This window comes from Carcharodon carcharias, chromosome 8 (genome assembly GCF_017639515.1).
Source record: "Carcharodon carcharias isolate sCarCar2 chromosome 8, sCarCar2.pri, whole genome shotgun sequence".
In the NCBI taxonomy this organism is placed as follows: Eukaryota; Metazoa; Chordata; class Chondrichthyes; order Lamniformes; family Lamnidae; genus Carcharodon; species Carcharodon carcharias.
The window spans coordinates 150585853-150601638 of NC_054474.1; the positions used below are offsets into that span (position 1 = coordinate 150585853).

General features: G+C 41.4%; 1 protein-coding gene across 5 annotated transcripts in view; it reads right to left on the reverse strand.

Annotated features, from left to right (window-relative positions):
• The window catches only part of odf2a (outer dense fiber of sperm tails 2a), a 72762-nt gene extending 60455 nt beyond the window's left edge, over positions 1 to 12307 (reverse strand). For all 5 annotated transcript variants that reach the window (XM_041193474.1, XM_041193473.1, XM_041193472.1 and 2 more), the window contains exons 1-2: positions 12263 to 12307; positions 241 to 354 (exon numbers count right to left, since the gene is read on the reverse strand). In XM_041193474.1, the coding sequence (XP_041049408.1) occupies positions 241 to 354; positions 12263 to 12265 (117 nt within the window). In that variant the 5' untranslated portion in view covers positions 12266 to 12307. The remainder of the gene's footprint in view (positions 1 to 240; positions 355 to 12262) is intronic.
• Positions 12308 to 15786: the final 3479 nt, after the last annotated feature.

Consider the following 15786-nt stretch of genomic DNA (forward strand, 5'->3'; position numbering starts at 1 on the left):
TATTGGTTTTTTGGCAAACATGAAACTGCAACTGTCATTAAAATAGAATCAAATAATTAAAATATAATTTCTATTCATTAAATAAGAGTGAAATTTATTTTATTTCATTAACAAAGAGACAGGGGTGGGAGAGGAAGATTAGACACACACAGAACATACACAGATGGAGCAAGTGTGTACAAGACAGCAAGTGAGAGACACAGTTTTTTTTTCTTTTACTCATAAGAGTCTAGCTATTACCTGGACTCTCTTTGCCGGCCTTGGGCTCTTTTTAACATGAACATGAACAGGAGTAGTTTCATCAACATGAACATGGAGCAGAGGAGACGTTCTGGTTTTCATTTCTCTTCTCAGCTGATGCAAAGGGACACAAAGAATCAAATTACTTCTGCCTCCTCTTTTAAGGATTGAAGAAAATTTTAGCAGAAAAAATTCTTTTACACAGCATGCAGGATAGCACAATGAGAAAAAAACCATAATTACACCTTGAGGACTCTCAGTTGAATTCAGTCCATACTAATGGGAGACACAGCAATACGTAATTAATAAAGATGATTTTCTTTCCAACCACACAAAGGATCTAGTTGCTCCAAACCAATTCACAGGTTGATACAAACCACCAACCCACTCTAAACTGACTGGAGCTTCCCCAGGTGATTTGCTTCGATCCATAAAACAGCTTCCTGAAGTTTCTAAGGAAGCAGAATCAAAATATTGGCCTTCACAATTTCATATGAAGATATCACAAACTTCAGGAACACAAGAACAGGAGTAGGCTGTTCAATCATGTCAAAGCTGATCGGAATCACAACTCCATCGACCCACCTTTGATCCACAAACCTAGATATGCTTATCAAATTAAAAAATAATTTAATAATCAACCAATCTCAGTCTTGAAACTTTAAATTGACCCAACGCTCACATCCTTTTGTATGAAGGAAGTTCCAGATTTCCACCACTATTTGTGTGGAAAAGATACTCCACAATTTCTTTTCTGACTAGTCTAGGTCTAATTCTAGGGTTGGGCCCCACTTTGGATTCCCCCATCAGAGGAAATAGGTTCTTTAATCTACTGTATCGAATCATTTGGTCATTTTAAATACCTCAGTTAGATCAGCCCTCAACCTTCTAAACGCAAGGGAACGCAAACCAAGTTTTGTACATGTCCTGCACCAACTCCAAGGGCAACATATCCATATATAGTTTTGTTTCAATTTTTCTTGAGGTGCAGTGCCCAGAACTAAATACAGTATTTCAGGTTGGGGTTAACAAAGACTTTGTACAAATGAAGCATAACTTCCTTGCCTTTCTATTGCAGCCCTCGAGATAAAGACACTTTATAAATATTTGTTCGCTCTATAAAGTAAGGATCTTACATCTATAATACATTCACTGGCAACCTTATTCATTCTAAATCCTGATGTTTGCACTTATAATGCAGTCTGCCCATGTAAACTTTTCATTCATGCAGTAATTATAACCCCCTGCCAGTTACAGCAGTTTTGCATCTTCTAGCTCCTCAGAAGTTTCTTTGCATTACAGGCTTTGTTTCATTGAACACTACTGCTGCTGCTATTTAACTATGGATGATAATAGATTATTATAGTGGTTGAAGGCATAACCTTTCCTACTGCCTATTAGGAGGTCACCTGAATGTTCTGACAAATGAGCCCTTAAGCGCAGGTAATCCGGTGGGGGTCGTGGACCTGGTTCAAGCATATAGCTTCTAAAAGAGCTCTGTAATACTGTTTCAAGTAAGAAACCTGTCCATACATCAAGTTCATTAGATTTGGCAATGAGAGTATGATAGTTCCAACACTGCACCTCACCTTGGGAATGATTACGTCAGTTCTTAAGAAAGATACTCACCAGTCATACCACCTTTCGGCAGAATTGACCTTTATGACACATCCATGGAAGACTAGAGCCAGTACGTAGAGCACCAAGGTTTGTATTTTGTGGCGAATGAAATCACCGTGGAGAAGCAGAAAGCAATTCTTTTGAGTATCTGTGGTAACAAGGCATATGACCTCACGTGCAGTCCGACAGCCCCGAACGCACCCAATTCTAAATCTTTTACATAAAGTAGACCTCGTGAAGGCACGTTTTCAGCAGAAGCCATTGGTAATATGCAGAGGCTTAAATTCAATCCAGAGTAAGGGCCCCAAGAAAGTCCATTGCAACTTATATAGTGAAGTTGAAGCAATTGACTGAGTCCTGCGACTTTGGAGATACACTCAACGACATGTTGCGGGACCAGTTAGTTTGTGGCATTCATGACAATTCAGCACTGTTTACTTGCAGAAGTTAACAACGATTTGAAGCCCACCATGGAAATAGCACTAGCCATGGAAAGTGCTGCAACATGGCACCAAGCGTGGCACTAAAACCAGAGAGACAGCTGGATAGCACATCTAGAGGGTATGTAACCATCAACACGCACAAGGGCCTGTATCAATATACACACCTACCCTTTAGTGTATCATCTGCGTGTGCAATCTTCCAAAGGACCATGGAAAACCTAAGGACTTCCCAGAGTAGTGGTATACCTAGATGATGTCCAGGTCACAGGGTCAACGGAAGCCGAACATTTGGCCAACCTACAGGAGGTTTTAAGATGATTTTTGGAAGCTGGTGTACAATTAAAAAAAGAAAAATGTACATTCCAAGTGCTAGAAGTCACGTACCTGGGTCACCAAGTGGATGCCATGTGGGTTGCATCCAGTACAGGAGAGGGTTAGGGCAATAAAAGAGGCAGCCCTCTCCTTCCAGTGTCACTGAACTCAAAGTCTTTTTTTAGGCATGATTAATTATTATAGTCACTTCTTAGCAAACTTGTCAACAATGCTAGCACCATTGCACTTGCTGTTGAAAAATCATTTTCAGTCATGGAATTCGCAACAAAAAGAAACATTTGTAAAAGTTAAGAAGCTATTACATTCTTCATGTCTACTAGTACATTATGACCCATCAAAGGAATAAATACTGACCTGTGCTGCATCTCATTACTGTGTGGGAACTATGTTATCACACAGAATGGAAGATGGTTCCAAAAGACCAATTGATTATGTCTCCAGAACCCTCTCTGCAACCAAGAAGGGTTATTCACAACTTGAAAAAGGAAGGCTTATCAGTGATATTTGGGGTGAAGAAATTCCACCAGTGTCTGCATGGACAACATTTCACTATTGTGTTGGATCATAAACCATGATGGGTTTATTCAGTGATAAAGCCATTTCGCCAACAGCCTCAGCAAGAATCCAACGTTGGGCTTTGATATTATCAGTGTATGAGTATACCTTTTGCACTGCCCTGGTGCGCATATTGCAAACGTGGACACACTTAGTCATCTTCCATTGTCAGATAATATTGTGCATGCTCCAGTGCCACAGGAAGTTGTGCTTGTGCTAAATTTGTTGGACTTTTCGCCTGTGTGCGTGAAGTAAATAAGGAATTGGATAAACAGAGATCCAATTTTGTCTAAAGTCCAAGATCTTATATTGCAAGGGGGTCGAATTCACCAGTCTGAAGAGATAAGACCATTCCATGCCGTAAAACAGAGTTAAGTTGTCAAAGTAGAATCTTATTGTGGGGATCAAGAGTCATTATCCCTTTGCAAGGAAGGGAACCAATCTTGACAGAGCTTCACAGTGCACACCCAGGCATATCAAAGATGAAGATGCTTGCATGGAGCTATGTCTGGCGGCCAGGTGTAGACAGTGACATTGAAAGCATGGTCAAGCACTGTCTCGAGTCTCAGCAACAACAGAAGTTGCCCATTTCAGCTGGTCGACTCTGGGTTAGACTATTCTGTTGAAGGGTCATGAGGACTCGAAACGTCAACTCTTTTCTTCTCCGCTGATGCTGCCAGACCTGCTGAGTTTTTCCAGGTAGTTCTGTTTTTATATACAGATTATGTCAGTCCATTTTTAGGTAGCATGTTTTTATTGATTTTTGATGTGCATTCTAAGTGGATGGATGTGTATGAAGTTAAATCACCGACATCGTTTGCAACTTTTGAAAAGCTGCGCCTAGTGGAAGTCATTGTTTTGGATAATGGTACTGTCTTTACTAGTACAGAATTTCAGAGATTCATGAGTTTAAATTGAATTAAACATATTAAAACAGCACATCAGCCCTCATCAAATGGTTTAGCTGAAAGAGCAACGCAAACTTTCAAATCAGGAACGTAAAGGTTATCCAGAAACTCGACTCTCGCGTTTTCTTCTCAGCTATCATATGATTCCTCATACAACTAAGAGCTCAACACCGTCTGAATTACTGAGGAAATGCCACCTACGTAGAAGTTTAAGTCTGGAAGGTAGAGAAGAATCAGAGTGATCAAAAATTGAATCATGATATTCATAACAAAGCTCAAAGATTTACTGCAGGAGACAGTTTTTGTGTGAAATTTTGGAAATACACCTAGTTGGGTTTCTGGTATAATCGTCTCAGAAACTGGACCTGTGCCATTCCAAGTGGAAGTGGAAGACCAGATTGTTCAAAAACATGTGGATCATCTAAGGAAGAGAGAAACATTCCAACAACCAGCTATTCCACCTGTAATTGATAGCCAACCTTTAGTCCCCGAGGTGATAGATCGACCTAGAATAGACATACCGGATGTCTCTGTTGAATTGCCTATTCCTGAACTGCCAATTTCTATGATGTACCCGATGCTGCAATTCCTGATCATGCAGATCCAGTGGGAGAATCTCAAGTGGTAGAGCTACATCGCTCTAACTGAATTAGAAAACCACCTCAGATTCTTAATATTTAATCACCAGACCCATGCGCGCGCACACGCACGCACACACACGCGCACACACGCGCACACACGCGCACACACGCGCACACACGCGCACACACGCGCACACACACGCACACACACGCACACACACGCACACACACGCACACACACGCACACACACGCACACACACGCACACACACGCACACACACGCACACACACGCACACACACGCACACACACGCACACACACGCACACACACGCACACACACACACGTTTATGTTGTGGATTAAAATGTTCTTTGCATATAGGAAATTTAATAAAAGCTAAAGGGGGAGGAAATGTAGTGATTGAAGGCACAACCTTTCCTACTGTCTATTAGAGGTCAAGTGAATGTACTGACAAATGAGCCCTAAGCGCGGGTAATCCAGCACGGTGGCTGGGGGGGGGCGGGGTGCTGCTTTCTAGTCGTGGACCTGGTTCAAATATGTTGCTTCTAAAAGAGCTCTGTAATAAAGTTCTCTGTTTCAAGTCTGATACATCAAGTTCATTACAATTATATAGGAATAAAGATAGAATGTATGTACAATTACACCCTGCCCTCTAACACTCTTGTGCCTGAGTTGCATGTGGTCTTGGCTGCCTCCATGCAAAAATCACAGTAGTTGGACCAGATCCTCAATTAAAAAAAATCATTTTCTGCCTGTTCTTAAACTTGAAACACCCTGACCTTTTTTTTTGAGCAGATAAAAAGCAATTTGCCTTGAATAAACAAAAGATACTGGAAAACCTTGGTTGAGCAACATTTATGGAGAGACAAACAGAATTAACGTTTCAGGTCAATGATCTTTCATCAGAATCTGCCTTTAACTGCCTATACAGAATACTCCTCTAAAGAAAAGTATATCGGTAGTGGTCTAACAATTATACCAAGGCTTAGAGGGTTAAATTATAAAGGCAGATTGTAGAAACTTGCTTTTATTTCCTTGAGCATATAAGATTGAATGATGGTCTGATCAAGGTGTTCAAAACGTTAAAAGGATTTGACGGAGTAGAGACGGAGAAACCATTTCCTCTGATGGGAGGAATCAAGCCAAGGGGAAATAATCTCAAAATTGGAGCTTGGCCATTCAGGAAGTGCTTTTTCACACAAACAATAGTGGAATGTGGAAGTCACTCCCAAAATGCTGTAGGTTCTAGGTCAAATGGAGCTTTCAAGAGATATGATTTTAGCTAAGTATCAAGGGATATGGAACAAAGGCAGGTAAGCAGTTGAGGTGGAGGTGATTAAATTGGATAGCAGAGGAAGTTTGAGGGTCTGAATGGTCTATCCTGTTCCTAATGTTTCCAACAGGCCAACTTAGCAGCATTTTTAAAATATTCTTTCACAGCATGTAAACATCACTAGCAAAGCCAGCATTTGTTGCTCATCCCCAATTATCCCAGAGTTTCCTTTGAATAGTGCTACGATATCTAATTGAACCAGTAAAGCAAGTATAGATGGCCATAACTGAACACATCATCCAAAGGACAGCATCTCTTACAATGCAGCGCTCCCTTAAGTACTGTTCTGAAATATTAGCCTAGGTTGTGCATTTAATTCCTAGGATTTGATCCAAATGCCACAACCACAAAAATAGTAGGAAGAGTAAACCATAAGGCCTGTCCAGTATGCTCAGCCATTCAATATGATCATGACTGATCTTGGGCTCCAATTCCACTTTCCTGCCTGTTCCCCATATCCTTCGATTTCTTGAGACACCAAAAATCTGTCTACCCCATTCTTAGATGCATTCAACAATGGAGCATTCACAACCCACTGGGGCAGAGAATTCCACATATTCACAACCCTTTGAGTGAAGTACTCTCTCCTCAACTCAGCCCTAAACAACTGGTCCCTTATCCTGAGACTGTGCTGCTGTGTTTTAGATTCCCAGACCGGCAGAAATAAACAACCTCTCAGCGTTCACGCTATCAACCTTCTTCAGAATCTTGAATGTTTAGATGAGATCATCTCTCATTCTTCTAAACGCCAGAGAAAATAGACCCAATTTGCTCAGCCTATCATAGGAAAACCTCCTTAACCCAGGCACCAATTTAGTGAACCTTCATTGTACTGCCTCTAATGCAAGCATATTTTTTCTTAAAGCATGGAGATCTAAACTGCACATAGTAATCCAGATGCAGTCTCACCAGAACCCTGTACAATTCTAGCAAGACTTTTTTATTCCTGTACTCTAATCACCTTGCAATAAAGGCCAACATGCCATTTGCCTTCCTAATTGCTTGTTTTACCTGTGTGCTGTTCGCGTTCGTTACACAAGCACACCCAAGTCTCCCCAAACACCAACATCCACAAGCCTCCCACCCTTCAGAAAAATACTCAGCTTTTCCATTCTTTCAACCAGTGAACAACTTTACACTTCCCTACATTATAATCCATCTGCCACCTTTTTGCCCACTCACTTAACCTGTTTATATATATTTGTAGCCTCTGTATCCTCCCCAGCTTAGCTCTCTACCTACTTTGGTATCATCAGCAAACTTAAGATACATTATTCTCTGTCTCTTCATCTGAGTCAATGATATAGATTGTAAATAGCTGAGGCCCCACCACTGATCCTTGTGATACTCCACTATTCACTATCTGCCAACTTAGAAATGTCCCATTTATGCCCACTCCCTGCTTACTGCCTGTTAACCAACTCTCTATCCATACTAATATATCACCTCCAAATCCCTGCACACTTATCTTGCCTTGTGTGGCACTATCGAATGCCTTTTAGAAACTGTGCTAGCTTTATTCCCAAATAAAACATTTCTAACCCAGTCCATTTTAGATTGAAAAAAAACAGCAATAAGTTCTAAACTTCATAAATTATGTTTAAAGTATACACTGAGCATTAAGCACTGAGCAAGCACCTTGTGAAACGATAACCATAGTAATACAGTAAACAAACAAAAGCCAAGCAGTAAAGAAAAAGACACCAGGGATTATAGTCTTACAGTTTACAGTTTATAGTTATACATGCTGCAGGGAAACAATGATTAGGGAAAGTGATTTATTGCAACAAGTGATGTTGTTACTCAGATGCCAGTGTGTTTATTACTACAGAAGCCATTTGATATAAAATTGGATCATCTCGCATTAACTGTAAAGTCTGACAGATGTCCGGCTGCACAAAATCATCTGTCGAACAGGAATTCACTTCCATACTCACTAAATTAGTAATATATCATTAATTCAAGACAGTTACAATCATGAATTAATCCTAATTGATACCTCAAACGTTTACATTACAGTTCAGTTCAAAATAGTCTTACATTGTGGGAACCATTTCTCAACCCCAAAACACAATCTCAAATATTATAAGCAACATTTCATTATCATAATGTGACAAGCATTACTGTGACTATTACTGCCACAGGTAAGTTAATTTTAACATCTTGTCACCAAAAGAAGTGAGTTTAACTTTTTTCTCTCTCAAACACATACACAGTTTTACAACTAATGCACAATCAATACTTAAAAATCTATTTATAAAATACTGAAATAACCTTCCTTCTCCATAGTACCAAAGCAAAACATTTCATTCAAAGCAAACAATTTACAAAGTTCTGGAAGAGTACAATTTATATCATTTTTAAAATCAAAATTTTACTTGGCTGGAATCTAGGACATAGACATTGAAAGTAAGAGAAGTAGGTCATTTGACCCTTTGAGCCTGCTCCGCCATTCAACATAATCATGGCTGATCCTCTATCTCAACGCCATATTCTTGCTCTTTCCCCATACATAACCCTTGATGCCTTTAGTGTCTTGAAACTCATTTCCTCCTTAAATATACTCAGTAACTTGACCACCACAGCCTTCTGTGGTAGAGAACTCCATAGGTTCACCATCCTCTGAGTAAAGAAATTTCTCATATCAGTCCTGAATGGCCTACCCTGTATCTTCAGACTGCAACCCCTCGTTCTAGGCTGCACCCACCCCCAACCAGAGGAAACATCATCCCTGCATCCAGTCTGTCCAGCCCTGTCAAAATTTTACACGATTCAATGAGATCCCCTCTCATTCTTCTAAACCCCAGTGAATACAGGCCTAGTTGGCCCAGTCTCGCCTCATACGACAATCCTGCCACCCCAGGAATCAGTCTGGTGAACCTTTGCTGCACTCCCTCTATGGCGAGTATATCCTTTCTTAGGGAAGATGACCAAAACTGGACACAATACTTCAGGTGTGGTTTCACCAAGGCCTTGTATAGCTGCAGTAAGACATCCTTGCTCTTATACTCAAAACCTTTTGCCATGAAGGCCAACATAGCATTTGCCTTCCTAGCTGCTTGCTGCACCTGCATGCTTGCTTTCAGTGATCAGTATACAAGGACAGCCTATGGAATTCTCTACCCCAGAAGACTGTGGAGGCTAAGTCACTGTACATATTTGAGGAAGAAATAGATTTCTGGACTCTAAACGCGTCAAGGAATATGGGGGGAGCACGGGAGTGCATCAGCCATGATCATACTGAATGGCAGAGCAGGCTCGAAGGGCCAAATGACCTACTCCTGTTTCTAAGTTTCTAATTTCCTTTAATTCCTCCATCTCACTAGACCCTTGGCTCCCTAGCATTTCTGGGAAGTTATTTGTGTCTTCTTCTGTGAAAACAAAACTAAAGCAGTTGCTTAATTGCTCTTCGATTTCCTTGTTCTCGATTATAAATTCTCCTGTTTCAGACTATAAGGGAACCCACATTTGTCTTCACTAATCTTTTTCTTTTTACATACTTATGGAAGCTTTTACAATCTTTTATGTTCCTTGCAAGTTTACTCTCACACTATTTTTCTCCTCTTAATCAATCTCCAAGTCCTCCTTTGCTATAGTCTAAACTGCTCCCAATTCTCAGCCTTGCTACTTTTTCTAGCATCTTTATACAACTCCTCTTTGGATCTAATACAATCCTTAATTTCTTTCGTTAGTCATGGTTGTGCCACTTTACCTGTTATGTTTCTATGCGTTAGAAAGGAATGTATAACTGTGGCAACGCATGCATTCATTCCTTAAATATTAGCCACTGTCATGCCTTTTAATGAAGCTCCCCAATCTATTGTAGTCAACTCATGTCTCATACCTTTGCAGTTCCCTTTGTTTAAATTTAGGACCCTAGTTTCAGATTGGACTACTTCACTTTCCATCCTAATGAAGAATTCATTCTTCACATGGTCACTCTTCCCTAAAGGGCCCTGCACAACAAAATTATTAACTCATGCTCATTGCACAACACCAAATCTGCTCCCTAGCTGGTTCCTCGACAAAATGGTCTGAAAGAAACATCTGTACACACTCCAGGAATTCATCCACTACAGTGTTGTTAATTTGGTTTGGCCAGTCTTTATGCAGATTAAAGTCACCCATGATTACTGTAGCACCCTTGTTGCACACATCTCTAATTTACTGTTTAATGCCATCTCCTACCTTACCACTCCTGCTTGGAGGCCTAAAGCCAACTCCCACTACTGTTTTCCTCCCCTTGTTGCTTCTTAGCTCCACCCAGATTGATTCTATATCTAGATTTTCTGAGCCAATAGCCTGTCTCACCACTGCACTGATTTCATCCTTAACTAACCTCACCACCCCACCACCTCTTTTTAGCCCGTCCTTCCTAAATATCAAATACTCTTGGATATTCCCAGTCTTGGTCACCCTGAAGCGTTGTCTCTATAATCGTAATCATATCGTATATCAGTTTACATCCATTTGCGCTGTTAATGCGTCTACCTTATTGCGAATGCTGTGAATTCGGGTACAATGGCTTTAGATTTGTCTTAACATTTTGACACTTTTATTATTGTACTATGGCCCTATTTGCTGCTAGCCCTGGTTTCCTTTGCCTTCCACTTTTGCTTTCTACTTTTCTGCCTTTCATTTCTATCTTTGTTTCCCTCTCTTATGTCTCCCTGCTCAGGATCCCATCTCCCCACCACTCTAGGGAAACTCATACCTGCTAGAAATCTCACACCCTTTTGGCATTTTGTAGTTTCCAATTCACACAGCCATCTTTGTATAAGGTACACTCAAAACCAACTTCATGTTTGTAAGAGTTCCAATATGCTTAATATTAAGGTTAATTCAAACCTCACAGGGAAGTACCCTGTTTAGCCTGATGTGGAATGTCCACAACACTCTCCTCCACAGCACATATTCTAAGCTAACATTCTAGTGCAATTCAGAAGGGAGTCTGTCAGGAGTACCATCCTTTGGAAATAGTGTTGGAGGTCTCACCTGCTTTTTGTGGCAGAACTGGGTTTAATCAACTGGGTGGAAGTGGGGACGGGCAAGGGGGCTGGAGTCAAGATTCAGCAGAGTAGGCAGGGAGGGGTCCAAGCTGGGAATAGGGAAATGCCGATATACCTTGTCCAAAATCCAAGCCAGGAACCAAACAGGCTGAAGGTGAGTGAACCTGGATGTGGGAGACAGGCAACAGAGGTTCCTAGGGGCAGAGCACCAAAATGAGTTGAGGGTAAGCGGATATGAGATTATGCACCATCTCATCCCCATCACCCCTTTTCATTACAGGCATTGGCTCCAGTGGATGTAAAAGATTCAGCTACTGCTGTGGAGTGCTGTCTGGAGTCACATGTAGACCAGACCTGGTAAGAACAGGTCACCATTACTGAGACTAGCTATCAAATCCAGATTTATTAATTAAGCTTAAATTCCACCAGCTGCCATGTCCTCAAAGTATTAGACTGAACCTCTGGATTACTAGTGTAGCAACATTACCATTGGAGAGGCAGTGGTGTAGTGGTATTGGCATTGGTCATGAGGACCCATAAGATTCATGAAATTTGAATTCAATAAACAAAAATTCTGGATTTAAAGTTTGATGATGACCATGAAACCATTGTCAATTGTCATAAAAACCCATCTGGTTCACTAATATCCTTTAGGAAAGGAAATCTGCCATCCTTACCTGGTCTGGCTTCAGACCCACAGCAATGTGGTTGATTGATTCTTAAATGCTCTCTGAAATGGCTTAGGAAGCCACTCAGTTCTCAAGGGCAAATAAGGATGGGCAATAAACACTGGCCTAGCCATCAATGCCCCCATCCCATGAATGAATTTAAAAATTCATACCACACTCAACTCCCCTATGAAAAGATTTGGCATTCTACTCAGTTCAACAGCAATGAGGGAAGGGCAATAAATGTTGGCCTTGCCAGCAACACCCACATCCCATAAAAGAATAGAAGAAAAACCCAAGAGCTACCTCAAGACAGAAATAACTAGCCATTCATATCATTGGCTGTGGGATCTTGCTCTGCACAAAATGGCCGCCAGATTTCCCTACATAACAACAGTCACTGCGCCCCTTCCTTTGCTACTTCCAGCAGTTATGAAACGCTTTTTTGCAACATCTTTCAACAAATGCCGCAGCTCTTCCTGCTCCTCTGCTGAACCCGGCCCTATCACTGCTCTTTAACCAGATGAGAGGTTCCAGTCCCGGCTCCTTACCATGCGAAACGCCTGTTGCCAGCAGCCACTTGAAGCGGTTGCTTTGAGCTTGCGGCGGCGCTCTACGTCACTTCCGGACGCGCTATCTCCGCTTCCCATTGGTGCATTCGAATACTTTCAACGGATCTTCCTCGACTCCCATTGGCTGTTTCCCTGTGACCCTCCCAAGCCCGCCCCCTCCTCCGATTGTCAACGTTAGCTTCCCTTCCGGTTTGCGGGAGCTGCTGGGTAACCATAGCAACCAAATCAAATGCTTGCGGGCTGGGCCTTCTCCGAATTCAGAAACACAACAGCACTGATAGCTCCGAAACAAAAAGACCTGGAAAAACTCAGCAGGTCTGGCAGCATCTGTGGAGAGGAGCAGTTAACGTTTCGAGTCCGCATGACTCTTCAACAGAACTAAGGAAAAATAGAAAAGGGGTGAAATATAAGCTGGTTTAAGGGGGGTGGGGGTGGGGGTGGGGGGAGAAGAAGAGCTGGATAGAGGGCCAGTGATAGGTGGAGATAACCAAAAGATGTCACAGACAAAAGGACAAAGAGGTGTTGAAGGTGGTGATATTATCTAAAGGAATGTGCTAATAAGGGTAGAAAGAAGGACAAGCAAGGTACAGATGGGGGTGGAGTGGGGTGAAGGAATTGAAAAAGGCTAAAAGCTAGAGATAAAACAATGGATGGAAATACATTTAAAAATAATGGAAATAGGTGGGAAAAGAAAAATCTATATAAATTATTGGAAAAAACAAAGAGGGGGAAATCAGAAAAGGGGGTGGGGATGGAGGAGAGAGTTCATGATCTAAAATTGTTGAACTCAATATTCAGTCCGGAAGGCTGTGAATTGCCTAGTTGGAAGATGAGGTGCTGTTCCTCCAGTTTGTGTTGAGCTTCACTGAAACAATGCAGCAAGCCAAGGACAGACATGTGGGCACGAGAGCAGGGTGGAGTGTTGAAATGGCGAGCGACAGGGAGGTCTGGGTAATGCTTGCGGACAGACTGAAGATGTTCTGCAAAGTGGTCACCCAGTCTGCGTTTGGTCTTTCCAATGTAGAGGAAACCGCATTGGGAGCAACAAAAGCAGTAGACTAAGTTGAGGTAAGTGCATGTGAAATGCTGCTTCACTTGAAATGAGTGTTTGGGCCCTTGGACGATGAGGAGAAACACTAGTATAAAACACCAGTTAGATTAACAACTTGAGTACTGTATACAGTTCTGGCCACCACTCGAGGGTACAGAGATTTATTAGAATATTGCTGTGTACTTAAAACGACTCTCTGAAGTACCTGACCTCAATACTAATTTTGCATTTTACTAATATGAACGTTTGCCCTACTATAAAAGCAAAATACTGCGGATACCGGACATCTGAAACAGAAACAGAAAATGCTGGAAAAACTCAGCAGTTCTTGACAGCATCTGTGGAGAGAGAAAAACAGTTGACTCTCGAGTCCGTATGACCCTTCTTCGTAGCAGGGTTTGCCCTACTATGGTAGTTTAATTTGGGGTACTTTTCTGGATCTTTTTCCTATCAATAACAAATTACATTTGTGTGTGCCTTTATGGTAGTAAAACACCCCAAGCACTTCACAGGAGCATTATCAGACAAAATTTGACACTAGACCACACATTGAAATATTAAGATAAAAGCAAAAAACTGCAGATGCTGGAACTCCAAAACAAAAACAAAAATACCTGGAAAAACTCGGCAGGTCTGGCAGCATCTGCGGAGAGGACCCCTGAAGGGTCATTTGGACTCGAAGCGTTAACTGTGCTCCTCTCCGCAGATGCTGCCAGACCTGCTGAGTTTTTCCAGGTGGTTTTATTTTTGTCAAGGAAATATTAAGATATGTGACCTAAAACGTACATACATACAAATTAGGAGCAGGAACAGGCCATTTGGCGCCTCAGCCTGCTCCACCATTCCATAAGATCTCAACATCACTTTCCTGACTACCCTTAGATTCTTGATTAACTGGAGAGTCAATCTACCTCTACCTTAAAAATATTCAATGATCCTGGCTCTACCACTTTCTGGGTAAGAGTTATCCATGTCTCACAATCCTCAGAGAGAAAAAAATTCTCATCTCTATCTTAAATCGGAGACCCCTTACTTATAAACTGTGTGTCCTAGTTCCAGTCTCTCCCACACAGGGAAATATCCTCTCTGCATCCACACTGTCAAGTGCCCTCAGGATCTTATATGTTTTAATAAGACCACTTCTCATTTTTCTAAACTCCAATGGATACAGGCCCAACCTTTCCTTATAAGATAATCCCCTCATCCCAGGGAACATGATCAAAAGAGGTAGGTTTTGATTAACATATAAAAGGATGGAGTGGTAGAGAGGTGGAGAGTTTTAGAGAGGGAATTCAGAGCTTAGGGTATAGACAGCAGAAGACATGACTGCCAAAGGTGGATATGCAAAAGGTCAGAAATGGACAGTGTAGAGATATCAAAGGGTTGAAAGGCTTATATCTCTAAATGGTCACTTCCATTCAGGGCTGAAAATCTCAAATTTCTCCAGTCTTTCCTCATAATCTAGTCCGAGGAATGAGTCTCGTGGCCCATTTGTGCACTCCTTCAGCATCTTAAATGTCCTCCTTTTATCCCAAACACAAGAATTGGACATATTATTCAAGATGTGCAGCCTGACAGGCACACTGTATTGTGTAACTGCTACTAGTATTTGTTCTTACTTTGTACTCTACTGTGGTAGCTATATCATTCTATTTGCTTTGTTCTTTGCTGTCCACCAGTGACAGGCTGTGTTGATTGTTACTTCTACTAATATCATAATTATTTCAACATCATTGTGGAGCAATTATACATCATTCAAGATGGTTCCATGAGTGTGGGCTATCTTCAGTTAGCTTCTCCAAATGATCATTGTTTAAATAAATTAAAAACTTGCATTTATGTTGCACCTTCATAACCTCAGGATGTCTCAAACTGCTTCACACCAAATAGTACTGAAGTCTAAGCACTGTTGCCACGTAAGAAAAGTGACAGCTGGTTTGCACACAACAAGCTCCTACAAACAGCAATGTGAAGATGACCAAATAATTTTTTAAGTGACGTTGATTGAAGGATAAATATTGGCCCAGAACACCAGGAATAACTCCTTCACTGTTCTTTGAAGAGGGTGTATGAACTTTTACACACTGAGAATGCAGGTAAGGCCTCACTTTAATGTCTCATCTGAAGGACGGCACCTCCAACAGTGCAGCACTCCCAGAGTATCAGCCTAAATTTTTGAGCTCAAGTGTCTGGAATGGGACTTGAACCCACATCCTTCAAAGTCAGAGGCAAGAGTACTCTGAGGCACAACTGACACTATTTAATTATGTAGGCACCCAAGCCAAGCCTCATCTGATTTCACTTTGTGTCCACATTTCAACATGGTTCAGGAGGGGGTTGTCCCTCCTGGGCCCAATTGTTGCACTCCTGTTTAAGATCAGGTAGTCAGGATAAGACCAAGAACCTTTGTGGTTCTGTAATACAGTGCTTACCATTATTATTATCATTATTA